Raw genomic sequence first — 16,234 nt, forward strand, 5'->3', positions numbered from 1 at the left:
AAGAGTTTATTTCCTTCGAGTACGAGAGCAGTATATCAAGCTGAAGCCTGCCTTTCAGTAAAGGGAAATGTATGGCTCACAGAACAGCTTTAAGCATGTTAACACCCTTGCGTCAGTACTTGTGGGAAAAATAAGTTGAGAGTTGGCTTACATTCGTTGTTGTGCCATACCTTTTGCAGCATAGCTTGTGTCTTTCTAAACGTGATTAAGAAATTAGAATGTTCTCTTGCTAAGAAGGGAATGGAAAAACCCTCAGTGTCTTTCATTCATCCTTGGGGAAAACACAGGTGAATAACGTTTGACATGCAAATGCGTCAGAAACCCACTGAATGGAGTACTTAAAAGGCTTTTATGTGTCATCTGTATCTTTAGCTGCTAAGTAGTGCTGTGCCAGCATGAAGGCCGTTTGAGGCACTTAAGTAAATTTGTCTTAAAATGACTTTAAAGCAAAGTTGATGGCTGTAGTGTGAGGAAAGAGTTACCTGTCCTATTCAGGTACTCACTGTGGCTAAATCCCATGTTTTGACTGACTTTGTCTTGCAAATACAGGTTTACTTCTATTTTGGGAGGAATTGTTTGAAGAGTATATAGGAATAGCTTTGATTTTAGTGAAGAAGAGTTAGCTTATTTGCTAGATAAACCGACTTTGTAACTTGTGCATATAAAGTGTTGTGGAAAAGTGTCCGTATAGGAAATTAAATATATATCATGTGTGCATTTAAAGGATGAGCTTTACTATACCTTCATATGACATTCTTTTTTTTTTTTAGGGTGTCATTAATAAAGTAGCCCCTAGTCATATTGGCTGCCTGATACATGGATGCTTCAATGCTTCTATCCCTAAACCTGAACAGATGTCGATTGTACAGTGGCAAGAGCTGGGGTTAAAAATAGGGGATGAACTGAAATTTCAAGTATTGCACTTGGATTCTGATGCAGCTGGGGTGTTCTTCATTCGAGGAGGACTCACTAAAAGCAGGTATTGTGCTGTACTAGAGAATATTTTTAACTGTTTTAATGGGTTTGTTAGAAGCTAAATGATTTGAATTAACATCTTTAAGCTTTCTTATTTTTACACAAACACGTGTCTATATAAAGCCTGTATTAGTTATCTTAAACTAAACTTTCTAGTGTTAAGGATTCACATGGAAATTTTCTCTGGAAAAATAAAAGTAGATTTTTTTTGAGCTTTAAAAATCTACATGTGCTGACCTATGAACTGTTGATTGCATAAATAGTACATGTTCAAAATAGCACCCCCAAATGTCTAGAGTAGCTGTGTTTATGAATGTGCATAGGCTTTTCAAGTGAAAACACTCCAGTTCCTGAACACAATGTTTACATTGGTGTTTACACACACACATTACATAACCACAAATAGTTGTATGTGGATGACTTAAATGCTTGCTGAAACTTAAGAATAGACTTGATCTCAAAGATGGTACAAGAAAATGCATCACCTTCCTCTTTTCACTTATGCCTCTGCAAATTTTTAGAGCAGCTTGCTAAAAATCTTAAAAGAGTTCATTCAGATGTTTTTTTAAAATGGTCATTTGCTGAGCAATTTTTTCTACCAACATGGTTATGTTTTTAATTAAATGTACAATATGACCACTACTGACAAAATCATAACATTTTTGGAGGTCTCTGGTGTTGTTTTTTGTTTGTTTTGTGGGCTTTTTTTTATCTGGAAGGATGCTCTGGATTGTTTCAGTGAACTTAACCATGAAACTTAATGATTTTGTCCTCAGTGCCTCTGGGGACATCTCTCCTCATGGTTTTTAACTGCTTTTTTCCATATTTGTCTTCCTAGACATTTTCTCCAGTGCTCTCAGTTGCAAGGTACCTGCTGGGTTTTTGGATTTTGTTTGGGGTTTTTCTTCTGGGTTTTTTTGACTCTTCTGACATCACCTTTGTTTTAACTGTATAGACTTCAGCAAGGCAATTGCTTGGTAAAAACAGCAGTGTGTCTCATGTATGATTGAACAGGTCATTGGCTGTGCGTGTTTGTGAATAACTTAAAAAAAAGGTTTCCTACACAATGTGTAATTATGAATTAGTGGATGAAGGAGTACAAGAAAAGAGGAAATATTGAAATGGTCTGTACAGCATTTTAAAGAAGAAATTTAGGCTAAGATTAGAAAGAGAATATTGATTCTGTGGTGAGAAGGAACCTAGTAAGGTAATAGAAATTAAGCTGAAAGTATTAAACTGGCTTTATGATTTTCTGTAACTAGAGTAATACGCTCTCCATCTGTTGTTGTTTTTAGCAAATGCTTATCTTTTATCTACTTAGTGTAAATACAGTGTTTTAGCAAATTTTGACATTTCACTGTGTAATGTGCACTTAGATGTCTCTACTTCAGCTTATTTTGTATATTTCTTTACAGCATGCGGCCCAAACAATCTGAGACCATCACTGACAGTACCAATGGAGGTGAAATTCAAAAGCTTGACCACCAGGAAAATGGCTTGAATGACTCTGGGAGAGATAATGTCACAGAGGAGCCTCTAGGTGAGACAGATAACACTGGGAGGGAAAATGCAGAAGAGCAAAGTGTTGATGCTGTGAATGGATTATGTGATGATAAAAACAAGAAGAAGAAGAAAAAGAAGAAGCATAAGCAAGAAGAACAGGAACATGTATTGCCTACCAGTGACTCCAGTGGTTACCAAAGTGACCATAAAAAGTCAAAGAAAAAGAAAAGAAAGCATTCTGATGAAGTTGAAGAAAGTGAATTATCTCAGCTGTCACAAGAACCCAAAGCTAAAAAGAAAAGGGACTAAAGCCTTTCCAGAATCAGATTTCAGACATTTTTGATAAGCTTCCAATAAAATCCGATTTTCAAAATGTGTATGTATATTTCTTTACTAAACAATCTGCTTTGCTAGGTGGGATGATGTTTTTGTGCAAATGTGCACCAACAGCTTTAAATGCAGGAGTTTTTAAACAAGTGATAGAAGAAATGGGATAGAAACAGTATCTGCCTGTTTTATTTACTGGAAGATAAGGCGCAGAAGAGCAGTGGAATGTAATTACAGGAACACATGCATCACTTCTGTGTCTGCTTCATTAACCAGTAGCTAGTTACGATCTTTGTTGCTCTAATTCCGTCTTTGCTACTCAGTGTCTTTTTATAAGAGTAGATTAGGCTTACCTTTGGGGTTCTGGGAAATACACCTGAATTCCCAGGGGCTGACAAGATTTTTTTTTGGTAGTAAGGGGCCATGAATGCCTGTGAATGAAACTCTGCAGCCTGGCTTAAAGGTTAAGCAAACTCTTTGAGTGTCAGATCTTTCAAAACACCTTTTGCAGTACTCTAGGAAAAACAGTATGATCAGTTGATTCAGAGCAAGCAGGGAAGATAGGAGAAGATTAATGTAATCTAGTATAATGAAGTACCACTTAACGGGTTAGAATACAACTGAGAAAGAGGCTGATAAAGCAGTCGGTAATGGGACATACTTTGATGAAGTTCATTTTTATGCATCAAGCTCATTGTCTTAACAGTTTTCTTTTTTTAAAAAAAAAAAAGCTAAACTGCAACTTCCAACTTTTTGTGCAAGTTGTAGCTTTCAAACACCGCTCTCTAGAATAGCAGGTACCTACTGTCAGTATTTTCCAAACTGTTGGAATTAATGTTAGTGGAAAGTTCTTACAATGGGAAAATGACAGTCAAACGTTAACAAATGTGCCTTTATTAAGAACTAATTTTCCTGGTGTACATGTATGATAGTTTTTTGAAATCACTACTTTGGTTGCAGCTCTTTTCCCAGAACTCCTCACAATAGAAAAGAGCTATTAGCGTGACATGGTCTAGGCTAAGTCTTTAACCAAGGTAGGAGGCAATGATTGCTTTGGTATTGATTTACCTATTACAAGAGACATAACCAGCTCTTTGGAAGCCTGTAAGTAAACAGCATGTTTTGGGAAACTTGCTGTTCATCTGTGTGTTCTTAGGTGACAGAACATTTTGTGCTAGTGATTATGCTGATGCTATTAGCTCGCTTTACTAGATTTATGTACAGTGTCTAATAACATACCCATTGAACATGTTCTGAATTTAAAGTGTGACAATACTTGTTTTAGGGCTCACTTTGTGCTACATTAATGTCTTTTATGCATCTTTAAAGCTCAAAACTTACCAAGACAAATCTAAGTTTCTGTCTTCCAGGCTTGATGACATGCATGGCAGTTCATCATAGGCATTTTAAAGTTATTATAACACCATAAAGAACCAAGTTAAGAGTTTTTGAAGACCTATAAGGTGAGCTTAAATAGCTGTTTAAGGGCAGCAGAAACTTCAGTATATCCTCTTTTGCTTGCTCTTCAGCGAACTTGATCTTCAAGCCAGTTTCTGGACAGTCCTGAGATGAACATGAATTGTCCCTGTTGCGTTTCTACACGTGACAGTGCTGACACTTGAACTACATGCAATTTCATGGACGCTGTCTCATCTGTCCATTCTTCCTGTACCGTCACAAAACCTGAGAAGTCACTGTTTTTGTAATGCGTTTGTTACAGCACACTACAAGGTCAACTGAGGGTGGTATTCTGGTGTGTTAAATGTTGCAGAGAGTAACACAAAAAGTCCCACCCTAACGTGCTTAAAATTTCACTACACAGGACAGGCTGAAGGTTGGCACATAATTTACAGTCAGAAATTACCTGTTAGCTCCCTTTTTTTTTTTTTAATGGATTGATGTAGAGGAAAGAAGTTAGATGGGTAGGTATGGAGGATATATCAGAGAGGAGGATGGCAAGCACCGATACTTTTTGTTGATGCCTATGGGAATAAAAGGATGGAGGCACTTGCTGATGCAGATGAACCAAAGACTGAGAGAGTCATATGACTTCATCTGTTAGTCCTTAATAATCATTATAGCTCACTTTCCCTTTTAGGGAAGGAAAACACATCTGCAGCAGACCCGCTCTTGGTGACTGCAGCATGAGCCAAGCCCCACCAGTTCATAGAACCAGCTTGTAGCACCAAGAGTTTGTCTTGCTCTGTTCCAGCTTTTCATCGGTGTGGAGGGAAGGGAGACGTTCAGGGTGGAAGAACTGAAGTTGCAATTAATGAATCAAGTAACATAGACAGTATAAATGCTTTCAGCACTTTGAATGCTCTTTTTCCACTTCTGCTGCTTTACCATTCTCTTACTGAAAGAGAATTGCTTACTGTAATTTAACAAGCTATACAGACTGGCTTTCTGAGGGTATTAAGCAACTTTTCTGAAAGCCTAATGTAATCTGTCTCAGTTTTGGGCCTTATTTAAAGGCAGGAGTTTTTTGGCACACAAGCTTGGCCAGCACCCTCTTATATCATTTTTTGGTTTTCTTTCTTGGCTTGCAACAGAAGGGAGCGATTAAAAAATAAATTAAATGCAGGAGGTGGCAATTCATGATTGCTGAAAAAGTTGTTGCTCCAATGTTGCAAATACTATAACATTTTATATTAAATTCTTGCTAGGTTAATATGCAAATAACAACTGCGGTTCAAAATAAAATTTTAGATTCCTTTGCCTGACAGTTGTACAAAGCAGTTGACTGTTTTCTGCTGTTTTGTGTCTTTGGAAGGGGAAAAGTGAAGAAAAGACTTAAAAAAAGAAAAAAGAAAAAAAAAGTGCTTTTCACAGTTGGAGCCACTATTGGCAGCCTCACAGCTGCACTGTTAATGTTGCTGTAGACACTGTTTTGGCATTAGCTAAATATGGCAAGAAAACTTGGATTTTCAAAAGTGAATTGTCACTCTATTCATGACTTCAAATCACTTCTCTTTGGTTTTTTCCCCTTAAAAAAAACTAAGATTTTCCGATGCTTGAAATTAACAAAGGAAAGAAGCTGAACGTGACACTTTCCGTAAAAGTTTCTCTGAAATTTGATCATTATAAATGTTTAGCTTTCTGTGTTCCCTTGGACTAGAGAGGAAGAGTTGTATTGAATTTTGAGTTGAGCCAAGATTTTTGAGTATCAAGAACAACCATTTGTAAAGCTTCCAGTGAGGCCAGGTGACTTCGTATTTGTTTGCACAGTCCTTCTGTTCCTTTTTTTCAGAGTGCATTCTAATACAACTCATTTCTGTCACATAGCAAAGAGAAGGTTAGAAGGTAGAATTGTATTTTGTTCCACAACTGTATTGACAGTTACACCAAGGTAACTATCGGGTGATCTAGAGAAAACATACGCTGTTTTTTTCCTGTTTTAACATTAAGTTGGCCACAAAGCCAATATTCACTTCTGTCTGTGGTCAATAATCTTTTGTCTGTATTATGAAAAATGTAGTTCCAACTTAACCAGCTATAATAAGTTTCTAAAGCAGGGACTGCTTCTTTGTAGTAGTATAAATATTTTGATTCTGCAAACATGTTTCTCAGTGTATTGCATGCCTTTGGCAGAAGAGCAAGCGCTCTTCGAAGAAAGTATTTTTAGCTCTCTTTAAAACAATTGTTTTGTGCTCTCTGAAACTTGCAATGATCTGCAGTGTTAACTTTTGCTCTTTGTCTTTTTCTTGCTTCTCTTAGAAACAAATCCTGTGCTTTTGACTTGGCAGTTTTCTGCTGCTTAAAATATGCAGCCCAAACACCCAGTGGATGAGCTCTCGGGAAAGGATTTTTAAAAGGGCCTAGGTAGGCTAGCTGCTTTTTGGAAAACGTGAGCCTTGGTTGAATCTGCCTCTGAATAAACAGTTTGTCTTTGGAAGCATCCCACCCTTTGGTAGCCCTCAGACAGTACAGATCTTTGCTGTAAAAAGCAAGGGGGTAGTTACGTACCCAGACTGTTAAAGCTGTATTTTTTCCATATACCTATGAAAAGGTTATGTGATTTGATACGCTCAGGATCATTAGGGTTGGCTATGAAAGGACTGAAATAGTTTCATTCTAATAAGGCATCTATTTTTCTTACAATAATGTTGATTCTATTCTGCTATTTAGCTTTCAGAAATTCTGTAATTTCAATAAAGCCTGAAGAACTTCAGTATCCAGTAGACTTAGTCTGTTTATAGGGAGAGGATACTTTGTCTTCTGGATTCATGTGAACAAAAATAAGACTGAAAATCAAGCTTTGCACTTCTCCAACATTGTCAGTAGGTAAGTTTTCTACAGACACAGATCATGATTTTTGCGTCCTTTATCATGACTTTACACATAACTAAGTTAAAACTGGGTTAAATTCAGCTGTAAGTCTTGTAGCAAGCCACCCAATTGACCTGATGTTAAGCAACTAGGAGCAATTGCAGCCTGGCAATGGCTTCAAGTTCCCCTGAAGCCAACTGTCCCAGGCAAAGAGTAGAGATAGGTACGAGGGAATGAGCCTTAGTTTTCCTCCTTCAAGGACCCCCGCTCTGAGACATTGAATACATAGATGATCTCCTCCCATTTCCCAGACTGATACGTCTATGTGTATTATCGCTGCTGGAACATTTCTGTTTTGGTCAGAGACAGTTCAACTCGACAAAGACTTCGAGAAATCTATCTACAGAAACAGCTAAAATGAACTTTCTGTACAGAAGGTGAGTGACATGCAGCGGTTCTTAGTACATAGCAAAGAAACCTTTTGAATAGAGGAAAGAATTTTGGTACAAGACTCATTATCAATACCTTCCTCTTCTATGGATTATTTTCGTGTATTTCATATGACTAGAAGGTTGAGCTCTGACCTTTGGTCTCTGAAGCTATATAATACTTATTAATGCAAGATATGACTGACTATTGCACTTCAAAGCTTCCTTGCTCCTCATCCCCTGTGCTCCTTCTCCTTTATGCTTTCTTTCACTGGTGCCTTTAGTGTATGGGAACTTCTCTAAGAATATTCTTACTACACCTGAAATACGATGCCCCATTCAAGAGCAGGATTTCCTTGCGCTGCACAAATTGATTGAGGAGAACCGCGTGGTTAAGAAGCTCTGGTAAGAGCCAGTCTGTCAGTACTGTGTTGCTTAGAAGCTCACATTAGGTATGGTGGATCCACTAGAAGTTTGGACACTGAAAGAAGCAGATCTTTGTCAAATACCTTGACTTGAGTCGCAATTAAGGTTGCATTCAGAAATAATATTGCAGTTCTATCTGCAAAACCATGATCAGTGGGCACGACATCATTGCGATACATACATGCACAGCACAGAACTTCTGCTGAAGACTGGGGACTGCAGCGGTTAGTGGAACACAGGCTGTGCAAGTATGGCCCCTGGTTTCATTGAAAGCGTTTTGTCAAAACTGGTGTGGAATAACTCCCACTTATTCATGAAGCTGGCTGAAGCCAGGGTCGTCTTGTTTTCAAGGAGAGTTGGACTCGGTTACGGTTGGCCTTGAAAAAGTCAACTGGTGAGGCTTGTTCGTTACGGTGTATGAAGACACAGTCTGTGCTTTTATTCCCTCATAACAAAAGTGTTAGTGTATGGATAAACTAAAAATTCTGTATGGATCAGTCAAACCAACATTTAAAAGCTGGACTTAAAAAGAAGGGCAAATTTATGCTGCATCAGTAATCACTAATATCAACATCAGGAGAAATAAGACATAGTCTTGGAGCACTATTAAATTTTTACATCAGCTCCTTTTTTGTTTCAGGTAACAAACCAGTGACATCTGACCCTCTTTCAGGATAATGCCAATTTATTACATTCATGCTTGAAGACTCGTTTTTTTTTTTCTCCAGAGATTTGGTCAGCTCTCCATGGACTCAAAGATGACCAGTTCTTTGAAGCACTTTCCTAGAAGGACAGCTATTTGTCTCCCTGCTGAAAAAAACCAATCCCAAAAACCCAAAAACAAAACAAAAAGTGCACAGATGGTGTCAGTATTTGTAGTTTCTTCATGGAGTCAGCGTTAGCTTGTGGCTTTGTGAAGACGGACACACCTTTGCCTCTGGTGTATCTACATTCTACACACAGAAGCAGTTGAGGACCTCTGCCTTTCAAAGAAATTCCATATATTGTGGCTAAAAATAAGTACATGGAACAGTCTGCACTGACGATGAATGGGATGTGCTGGTAACTTGTTTTGATATGATTTTCTCAATCTTAAAATGAATTTAGCATAAGGTACCTACTTTTTGTCTGTTATTACAAAATCCCATGTTCTCCTAGTTTTCTCAGAGAGAGGATAATTCCTGTTTCATATGTATAATTTCAAAATTCATCTTTTCATTTAGGATAGACATTAGTTAAATTTGAACTCTCAGTTTCTTGGGCCAAGTGAATGATATTATGGACAGTTGTAAGATTTCTGAAGTAAAGAAAAGTATGCATGTATTATAGATTTAAGTGCATTTATAAATTCATATTTTTAGCCGGGTAGTATTTATAAAGTACTTACCAAAATATGTAGATGCTCGCAGATTAGTTCTGTAGTCATTTGTATTATGGTTATTTCCATCTCACTTCAATGCCTGGTTTGCAAAAACATTGTCAGATATAATCCCAAAATAGAGCCCAGCATCAGCATATTCGTTCCTGATTTATATTTATCCTGTAAATCTGTGGTTGTGCAATATTATGATGACAAATGTGAGGACAAGCTGTTGCAAATAACTTTATATTTTCCTATTAATTAAGTGTAGCAAATGTCTTTTCTCAGGCAAAACAAATTCCCCAAAGGCTGTTTTCTCATTTTATGAACAAGTCTTAGAAATAGAAGAGTAATTACTGTATTTGTGAGACAGGCATTCAAATTTCTGAATTACACTTGAACGAAAAGATAGTTGAAAGATGTTTACAAACTGGATTGGATTCAAATACCAATAAGAGCAATAAGAGAGAGCTCTGTTGCATGAAGGAAGAATAAAAAGATTGCCAATTTTTAGCCAAATAGTAGCTGTCGATGTAAAGAGGAAAAAAAGAGACTGAATACCTCTGCAATGTCTTGCTATGAGAGTTGTCACTGAGCTTGAGGTAGGTTGCAGTCTTAAACACTTTCAGGTTGCAATGCAGCAAGGCACTTAAACATCACCAGCAAGGGACCGTAGATACAAGCAGCGCTTCTTCATATCATAAAGATTATGTGAAAACTTGGTGAAGGATTCTTTCTCTCCGCATTTTTCTACTGAATGCTCCTAATTCTATAATGAGAAATGTAACAGGAAAAAACCATATATTTTCATTTTCTGAAGCATTTTTAGTTTGGTGATGTTGTTTTTTTCTTGCCTCTGAGCAAAAACTATTCAGTAAATAATATTTCTAGTGGTTAGGAAAACCTGAGTACAGAGAGTTCTGATACTTCAGGTTTTGTTTGTTTGGGGGTTTTTTATTATTATTATTGCAATTATTTATGGTTAGACTTTCTTTGTTTCTTTACTGGAGCACACTTTGGAAAACGGTCTAAGAAAATTCAATGAATTTATGGAAAACTGACTAGGAGAGAAGGATTTAAAAAAGGAGAAAAAGCTGGGGATTTCTTCATAAACTCAGAGTACAAAGGGTAAAATTTCAGTTTAAGGAAGTTTTTGAAATTTCAAAACCTTGCCTGAGAATAGAAGGAAACTTGAAGACTTCTCTTTAAAGGCATTTCTCTCTTTTTTCCACTAAGCATTTTCAGTCCATTCAAAATGCTTCTCTAGTTTTTGGAAGTGGGACATAACATATTTAAAATGTGCAAATAGTCATTTCAAATAGAGAAGTATTCCACTCTAGGTATCTGAATTACACTGTTAGGTAGGGAACCAAAACATTTTTTTCCTCCTAATGCATATTCTGGTGAAATTGACTGAATTTGTTTTTTTTTTTTAAATGGGAAAACTACTCTGATCCAATATGAATTTACACTTTATATGTTAAATCAATGTAGGACTTGGAAAAGTCTGGCTTGCAGAAAGGTTCTGCTTCTTCTCATGCAATGCCACACGGTGGAGTATTGCTTTATCTGTTGGACTTTTTCCCCACATCTGTCATCTAAAGAACTCAAAACTTCTGTGAACAGGTATTTGATGAGAGGAAGTTTCTGGTGAGCGTTTTAGCTTCAGAACATTACTTCCTATTAGTGCTACTGGAGCAATTACAAAGTCCCTTGTCAAAAACACAAAAGGTTGTGAATGACAAAGGCCGCTTCTGCACTTTGTTGTACTTTCTGATTACTACTGTTCCACCCTTGGACTACATTTATAATGTCTCTTTTAAATTACTGAAGTCAGTGAGAGCCTGCAGACTTACTTCATTCCCTCCTTTGTGACTTAGCAGTGTACCTTCTGTATTACAGTTGACTGTAAAGAAAACTTGTTTATTCAGGTGGAAAATGAATTAATATGTAAAGCTGCATTTTTTATCAAAATGATATTTTAGCAGGATGAAGTATAATACAGCCACAACAGAGAGGGCTTGTGAGCTAATTGAAATAAGACTGGAAGAGACAAACAGAATTTGTACGTGTTCTGTATTTCCACATCAAAACCTTTGTATCTACCCTAGCTGCTGTGACCATGTTTATTTTCTAGTTTTTGTATATCTCAAAGTGCAATTAATACATGTATTCATCCAGTTTGTCACTGTTCATATTTGAGATTCTTTCCTTAATTTGGTTGTATAGGAAGAGAGTCTTATGTGACCATGCTGTGAATACAAGCTCATGCAAACGCAGTGATCTGTAGGTGCATGTCTTTGTCCTTCCTTATTAAATTTGTAGTTATTGGCCAGTTTACAGACTTCTGTCTGCTTAACTGAAATCCTGTAAGTTTCATGGAAACGAGTCATTGGGCAGAGGAGGGAAACCGTATTAGTTCCCCTGTTTGAAGCAAAAGTGACCTGAGTTCAGCCGTGGTGAGCCCCTCTGTGGACTCCATGGCAATGGGGAAAGCTTCAGGCAGAATTTTGCACCTTATTAGGCATGAGGGGATGGGAAGGGAGGCATCCTTAGCTCTGGTGCTGAGGAAACAACTTGGTTTTGTCTTTACTGCACTCGGGTTTTTTTTACAACATGTAATTATTTTGTGTTTATTCACACCTCTCTTTTTTCTGGGTTTGCTGTATACTCATCTGTTCTCCTTTGCTTACATGGGACAAAGAGGCTGGAAAGTCCATGTTAGCCCCCAGTTCATCGAGGCATTTTAGTTTTCACATAAGGCCACTGTTAATCAGCAAAAGCTCGGTACTGATCATGTCAAGTCTCAATGGCTGATGTAAGACCTGGAATTAAGATTTTAAAGAGTGAATTGGAGGTGGGGAAATTTCTCTGTGTACTGCCAACCTGCATAGGCTGCTGTGCTGTGACAATGCCACCTGTAGGCACATTTGAATTATATTAACGTCAAAAGGGTGACATGACATTACACATTTAGCCCCACGCCCTATGTCAGTCACAAGGTAAAATACAGTTGAGACCATAACCCGCTTGACTGCACTGAACTATAGTAATGTCAGGGTGTCTTAAGTGCATCTCTGTAGAGCTTCACTGGGAAGCTTAAAAGGTGTCTTAATCCTGCTTAGCGTGTTGAGTGATGTTCCCACTATACCTGAACATAAATCCATGTGTTTTACATGTAAGCAATGTAACCGTTAGAATCTTGCAGAAAAGGTGGATAACAAAATCTTTACCTCTAGTAATGAATTGCATTTTGAAAGCAAACAGAGTTCTGATTATGGAATGGTTGTGGGGATTTGTGTCTGGGGGAGATTTCAGGCTTGCGTCCTTTCTGCATGCGGGGACTCAAAAACAGAAACATCAATAAGACTCTGCCGTGTGTGTGGATATTGGGGATAGAAAATGCAACTATGCTTATGGTATGTCTGTGCTCTGGAGTGGATGTGTATCACTATGTCTGGCTCAGATTGCTTCAGGCTTAGCCATGAAAAGTATCCATTGACTTAGTTTGGGAATTGTATGATTTTTAAGGTTAACTAGAGAGTGGAATTAAGGGGATTCTCTAAAATCTCAAATATAAAAAAGACTAATTCATAACTTTAGAGGCAGCATTGAATAACTCCGCTATGAAAGACAGCTAATGGGAAATAATGGAACTGTGCACTAAACACTGCTTTCTAGTGGGATGGGATATTAAAATTAGTGTAGGACCCTATCAAGAAAAACAGTCTATGTGGGACCAGTGTTCGTGCAACTCTGCTTATTAAAACTCTAGAAAACAGAAGCTTTTCTTTGACAGATACCATTTGTGCTTCAAGACTTTCATTCTGTTGGTCTTACTAAAAAGTGCCTTTCACCACTGAGCTATTTCATCTGCTCTTATTCTTGAAACACCAACAATATATTTTGAAAAAAAATATTTTTAAAATGTCTTTCTGTATGTAGTCTTCAATGCTAGCAAATTGGCATTGTTTATTTATTTTCAGGTACAAAATTTAATCCAAACCTCTTCTTTTTCCTTTTGTCTGAGTTGGCAGATTTTGTGTTTGGAAAAGCTTTGCACACACATTAAAAGGGGAGTAGTATCCTCACTATTTCAATCTAAAATTAATAGACCGTTTGTGAGATCACTGCTAAAATATTGTTTAAGTGACAGATAAAGCAAATTCTTAGTTTTGTGTGACTGTGCAATCTATGTAGTATTATTCATAGTACTATGCAGCAAGGCCAAGATGGGGAATAGCAGAACTTCTGCTGAAGGCCTGAAGCTAAGACAGTTAGGAGGGTATGGTTAGGAGGTTACAGGAGAGTAAAAATTTGATCTCAGTCTGCTCTTTATAACATAACATAACATATCAATCTTATCAGTTTCAGAAGAAAAAGAAATGGTGTCATCTTAATATTTTATGCTAATTTGGACTGAACATCCTACAGTATTATTTTGGCACTGTGCTAGTGGTGTGTCAGCTGTCTCCAGGGGCCCTCGTCAAAAGCAGGGGAAAGTCTCCTGCTGTGCCAATACTGTAAAATAAATAACATTCTGAGAAGATTCATATAGAGCTGGAGCACAGAGTATTACTAGTTGCCATAAAACAGACAAAAAAAGGGTTGCATTCTGAAAGGAGAGACTTAGGAAATGACTGATCCCAGGGAAGGATAAGTTTGTTGATCTGGAAACATCATTTGAGAAAGAAATGATGAGCAAGCGTCCAACAGTTTGGAAGTTATGAAGGGACACGTGTCCAAAATGCAGATCTGTATCTGAACTTCTTCCAAGCACATTTAACCTTGTTTGGTCTGGAAATCTCATGAATCTGAATTGTATTTTGAACTTACACTTATCAGTATTGATTTTGCTTAGGCTGGATAGTAAATAAATGCTGTCTGGAGAGCCTTTTTTCCCTAGATTGATACTCTCATTTGTAGCTGAAACTAGTAAGTGAAATAGTGCATTACTTACTTTAAAAGAATAAATAAATAAAAGGCAAGCCCCACATGTATGCATTTGGGGATGACAACTAAAGTCCTATCTAGCTTCCCTGTGAGTTAAGTTTTGCTACCCATTTCCGAACTGTCACGTTTCTCTTCATCCCTCTCCAGCACCCCTCGTAAATCAGAGTGCAATCAGCAATTCCAAACTGCTTACTGTGTGCCTACAGATATTGTAAGTGTTGCTTAACGAGAAGTCAAACAGCTAATCATAGTCACACACACTGTAGGTAATTTAAGGCTATGCCAGGGGCTTTGCCACGTGCTCCACCAGCTGGATCCCGCTGTGGAGGATCGGGGGACTGTCAGGGTATGCTGCTGCCCCCGTCCAGCCTGCACCACAGCTTTCCTCTCCCTCGGCTAGAAGGGTACACGTAAGCCCCATCTCAATTCAAAGAATGATTGTAGCTGGAGGAACGTACACTATCCAAGAACTGACTATATTCCAGATAAATTAAAATTCTGGAATAATTAAAAAAAAGAAAGAAAAACTTAAAACTGTTGTGAATTGGGAGAGGAGCTGGCCCTTTGACGTTCTTCTTCATATCATGCTAAACATGTAGTCATAACGTATGTCTCAGTAACATAAATCATATTTCATCATGTTCCAGTCATTCGCAGCTACTCCTGAGACAGGAGTTGGATGAGGCAAAACGAATTTTTGAGAAATTTAAGGAAAGGTTCTTAACCTAGGCCAGGCCAAGGGCAGGCTTTCAGGGCAAGCCAGAGGGTTGCACAAATACAAGCATCCTGCGTGCAGGGAGACCAGACCTTGGACCTTGCCCCACCTTTGTGAGTCTCATGCAGGTTTTGGTCAGTGAGTGTTAGCTTTAGGAGGATTTGACTGTGATATGTGTTATACTTTTTCCTCCTCTTATTCAGTTTTAAAATTGCTGTTTAGAGCACAGTATGTTATAATTGACTTATTGTACAATGGCTTTCTTCTAGAACTGTTTCTCAGCTTTCTATTTATTTGTTCATCTGTGCTTCAGGAGAGCACCATCCCCAACTCTCATTTTTGGTCCCATTCACTAGGTGCTCTTTCTGTCATTCTATTTTTCTCAGCATGACCCCAACAAATTAATCCTATTCCTTGCAATCTTTAAAGAATCACAGATTTCCTTCACTTTTGTAATCACGAACGCCTGGTTTCTCCAGCTGAAGCAGAAGTTAAATGGGAATCCCCATCTGTATTTAATGTGCACTTGGCACAATGCCTCTGTTATTTCTTTAAAATTATTTCTCCCTTTTAAAAGCCAAGGTTGAAAATCTAGTCTTGACCAAGTCAATAGGATATTTGCTACTGAAATCAACCCCAGAATCCGAGCAGGTACATTTTTATTGTTCATTTTTATCTATGAACATCAGGTTGCCTCTTCCCCTTGATTCCTTCATTACTGTCTCCTTAACAGTACTGAATTTTAATCTTCTAAAATAGGCTTAAGGTGTTCAGTCAGTTACCAGAGGTGGAAATAAAGCTCATGGAAGCCAGCTTATTTTAATTTCTTCTTTTTAGGCTTAAAGATTTTTTATCTTTATGCATAACTGAGAAAGTATCTCTTCTACATCCTCCAATTTTTTCCTCTAGTTCTCAGTACCAACTTTTTCGTAAGAGAAGCCTTTCCAATTTTCTATATTTACAGTGTAGATCTACCAATCTCTTGCTTTGCATGTTTTTCCTGTTCCTTTTCATAATTAACAAATGTATTTACATATAAGAAAATAGTTTTTTACATTCTCCAATCCTTGTAACTGATCATGCATGAATGACAATTGTGCTGTTTGAGATCACAAGAACCTAAATAGCAAATTTTGAGGTAAAAATCAAGCTTGTGTACCTGAAGATCCAGCAAAATAGAGGAAAATGGCCATAATCTTCATTAAAAAGTATCAAGAGAGTCAACTGCTCTGTAACAAGGAGCATAATTCTCATTGTGGGCAGATGGAGACAGTAAAA

At 37.6% G+C, this 16,234-nt stretch overlaps 1 protein-coding gene across 1 annotated transcript; it reads left to right on the forward strand.

Moving 5' to 3' along the window:
- Positions 1 to 770: 770 nt before the first annotated feature.
- TWISTNB (TWIST neighbor) lies at positions 771 to 2,787 on the forward strand (the record flags this gene model as incomplete). Its single annotated transcript, XM_009576075.1, has 2 exons — positions 771 to 979; positions 2,391 to 2,787. Coding segments are annotated over 2 exons (606 nt in total), but the record flags the coding sequence as incomplete, so codon positions are not given.
- Between the last annotated feature and the right edge of the window lie 13,447 nt (positions 2,788 to 16,234).

The sequence above is a fragment of the Fulmarus glacialis genome, unplaced genomic scaffold (assembly GCF_000690835.1).
Source record: "Fulmarus glacialis isolate BGI_N327 unplaced genomic scaffold, ASM69083v1 scaffold6744, whole genome shotgun sequence".
In the NCBI taxonomy this organism is placed as follows: domain Eukaryota; kingdom Metazoa; phylum Chordata; class Aves; order Procellariiformes; family Procellariidae; genus Fulmarus; species Fulmarus glacialis.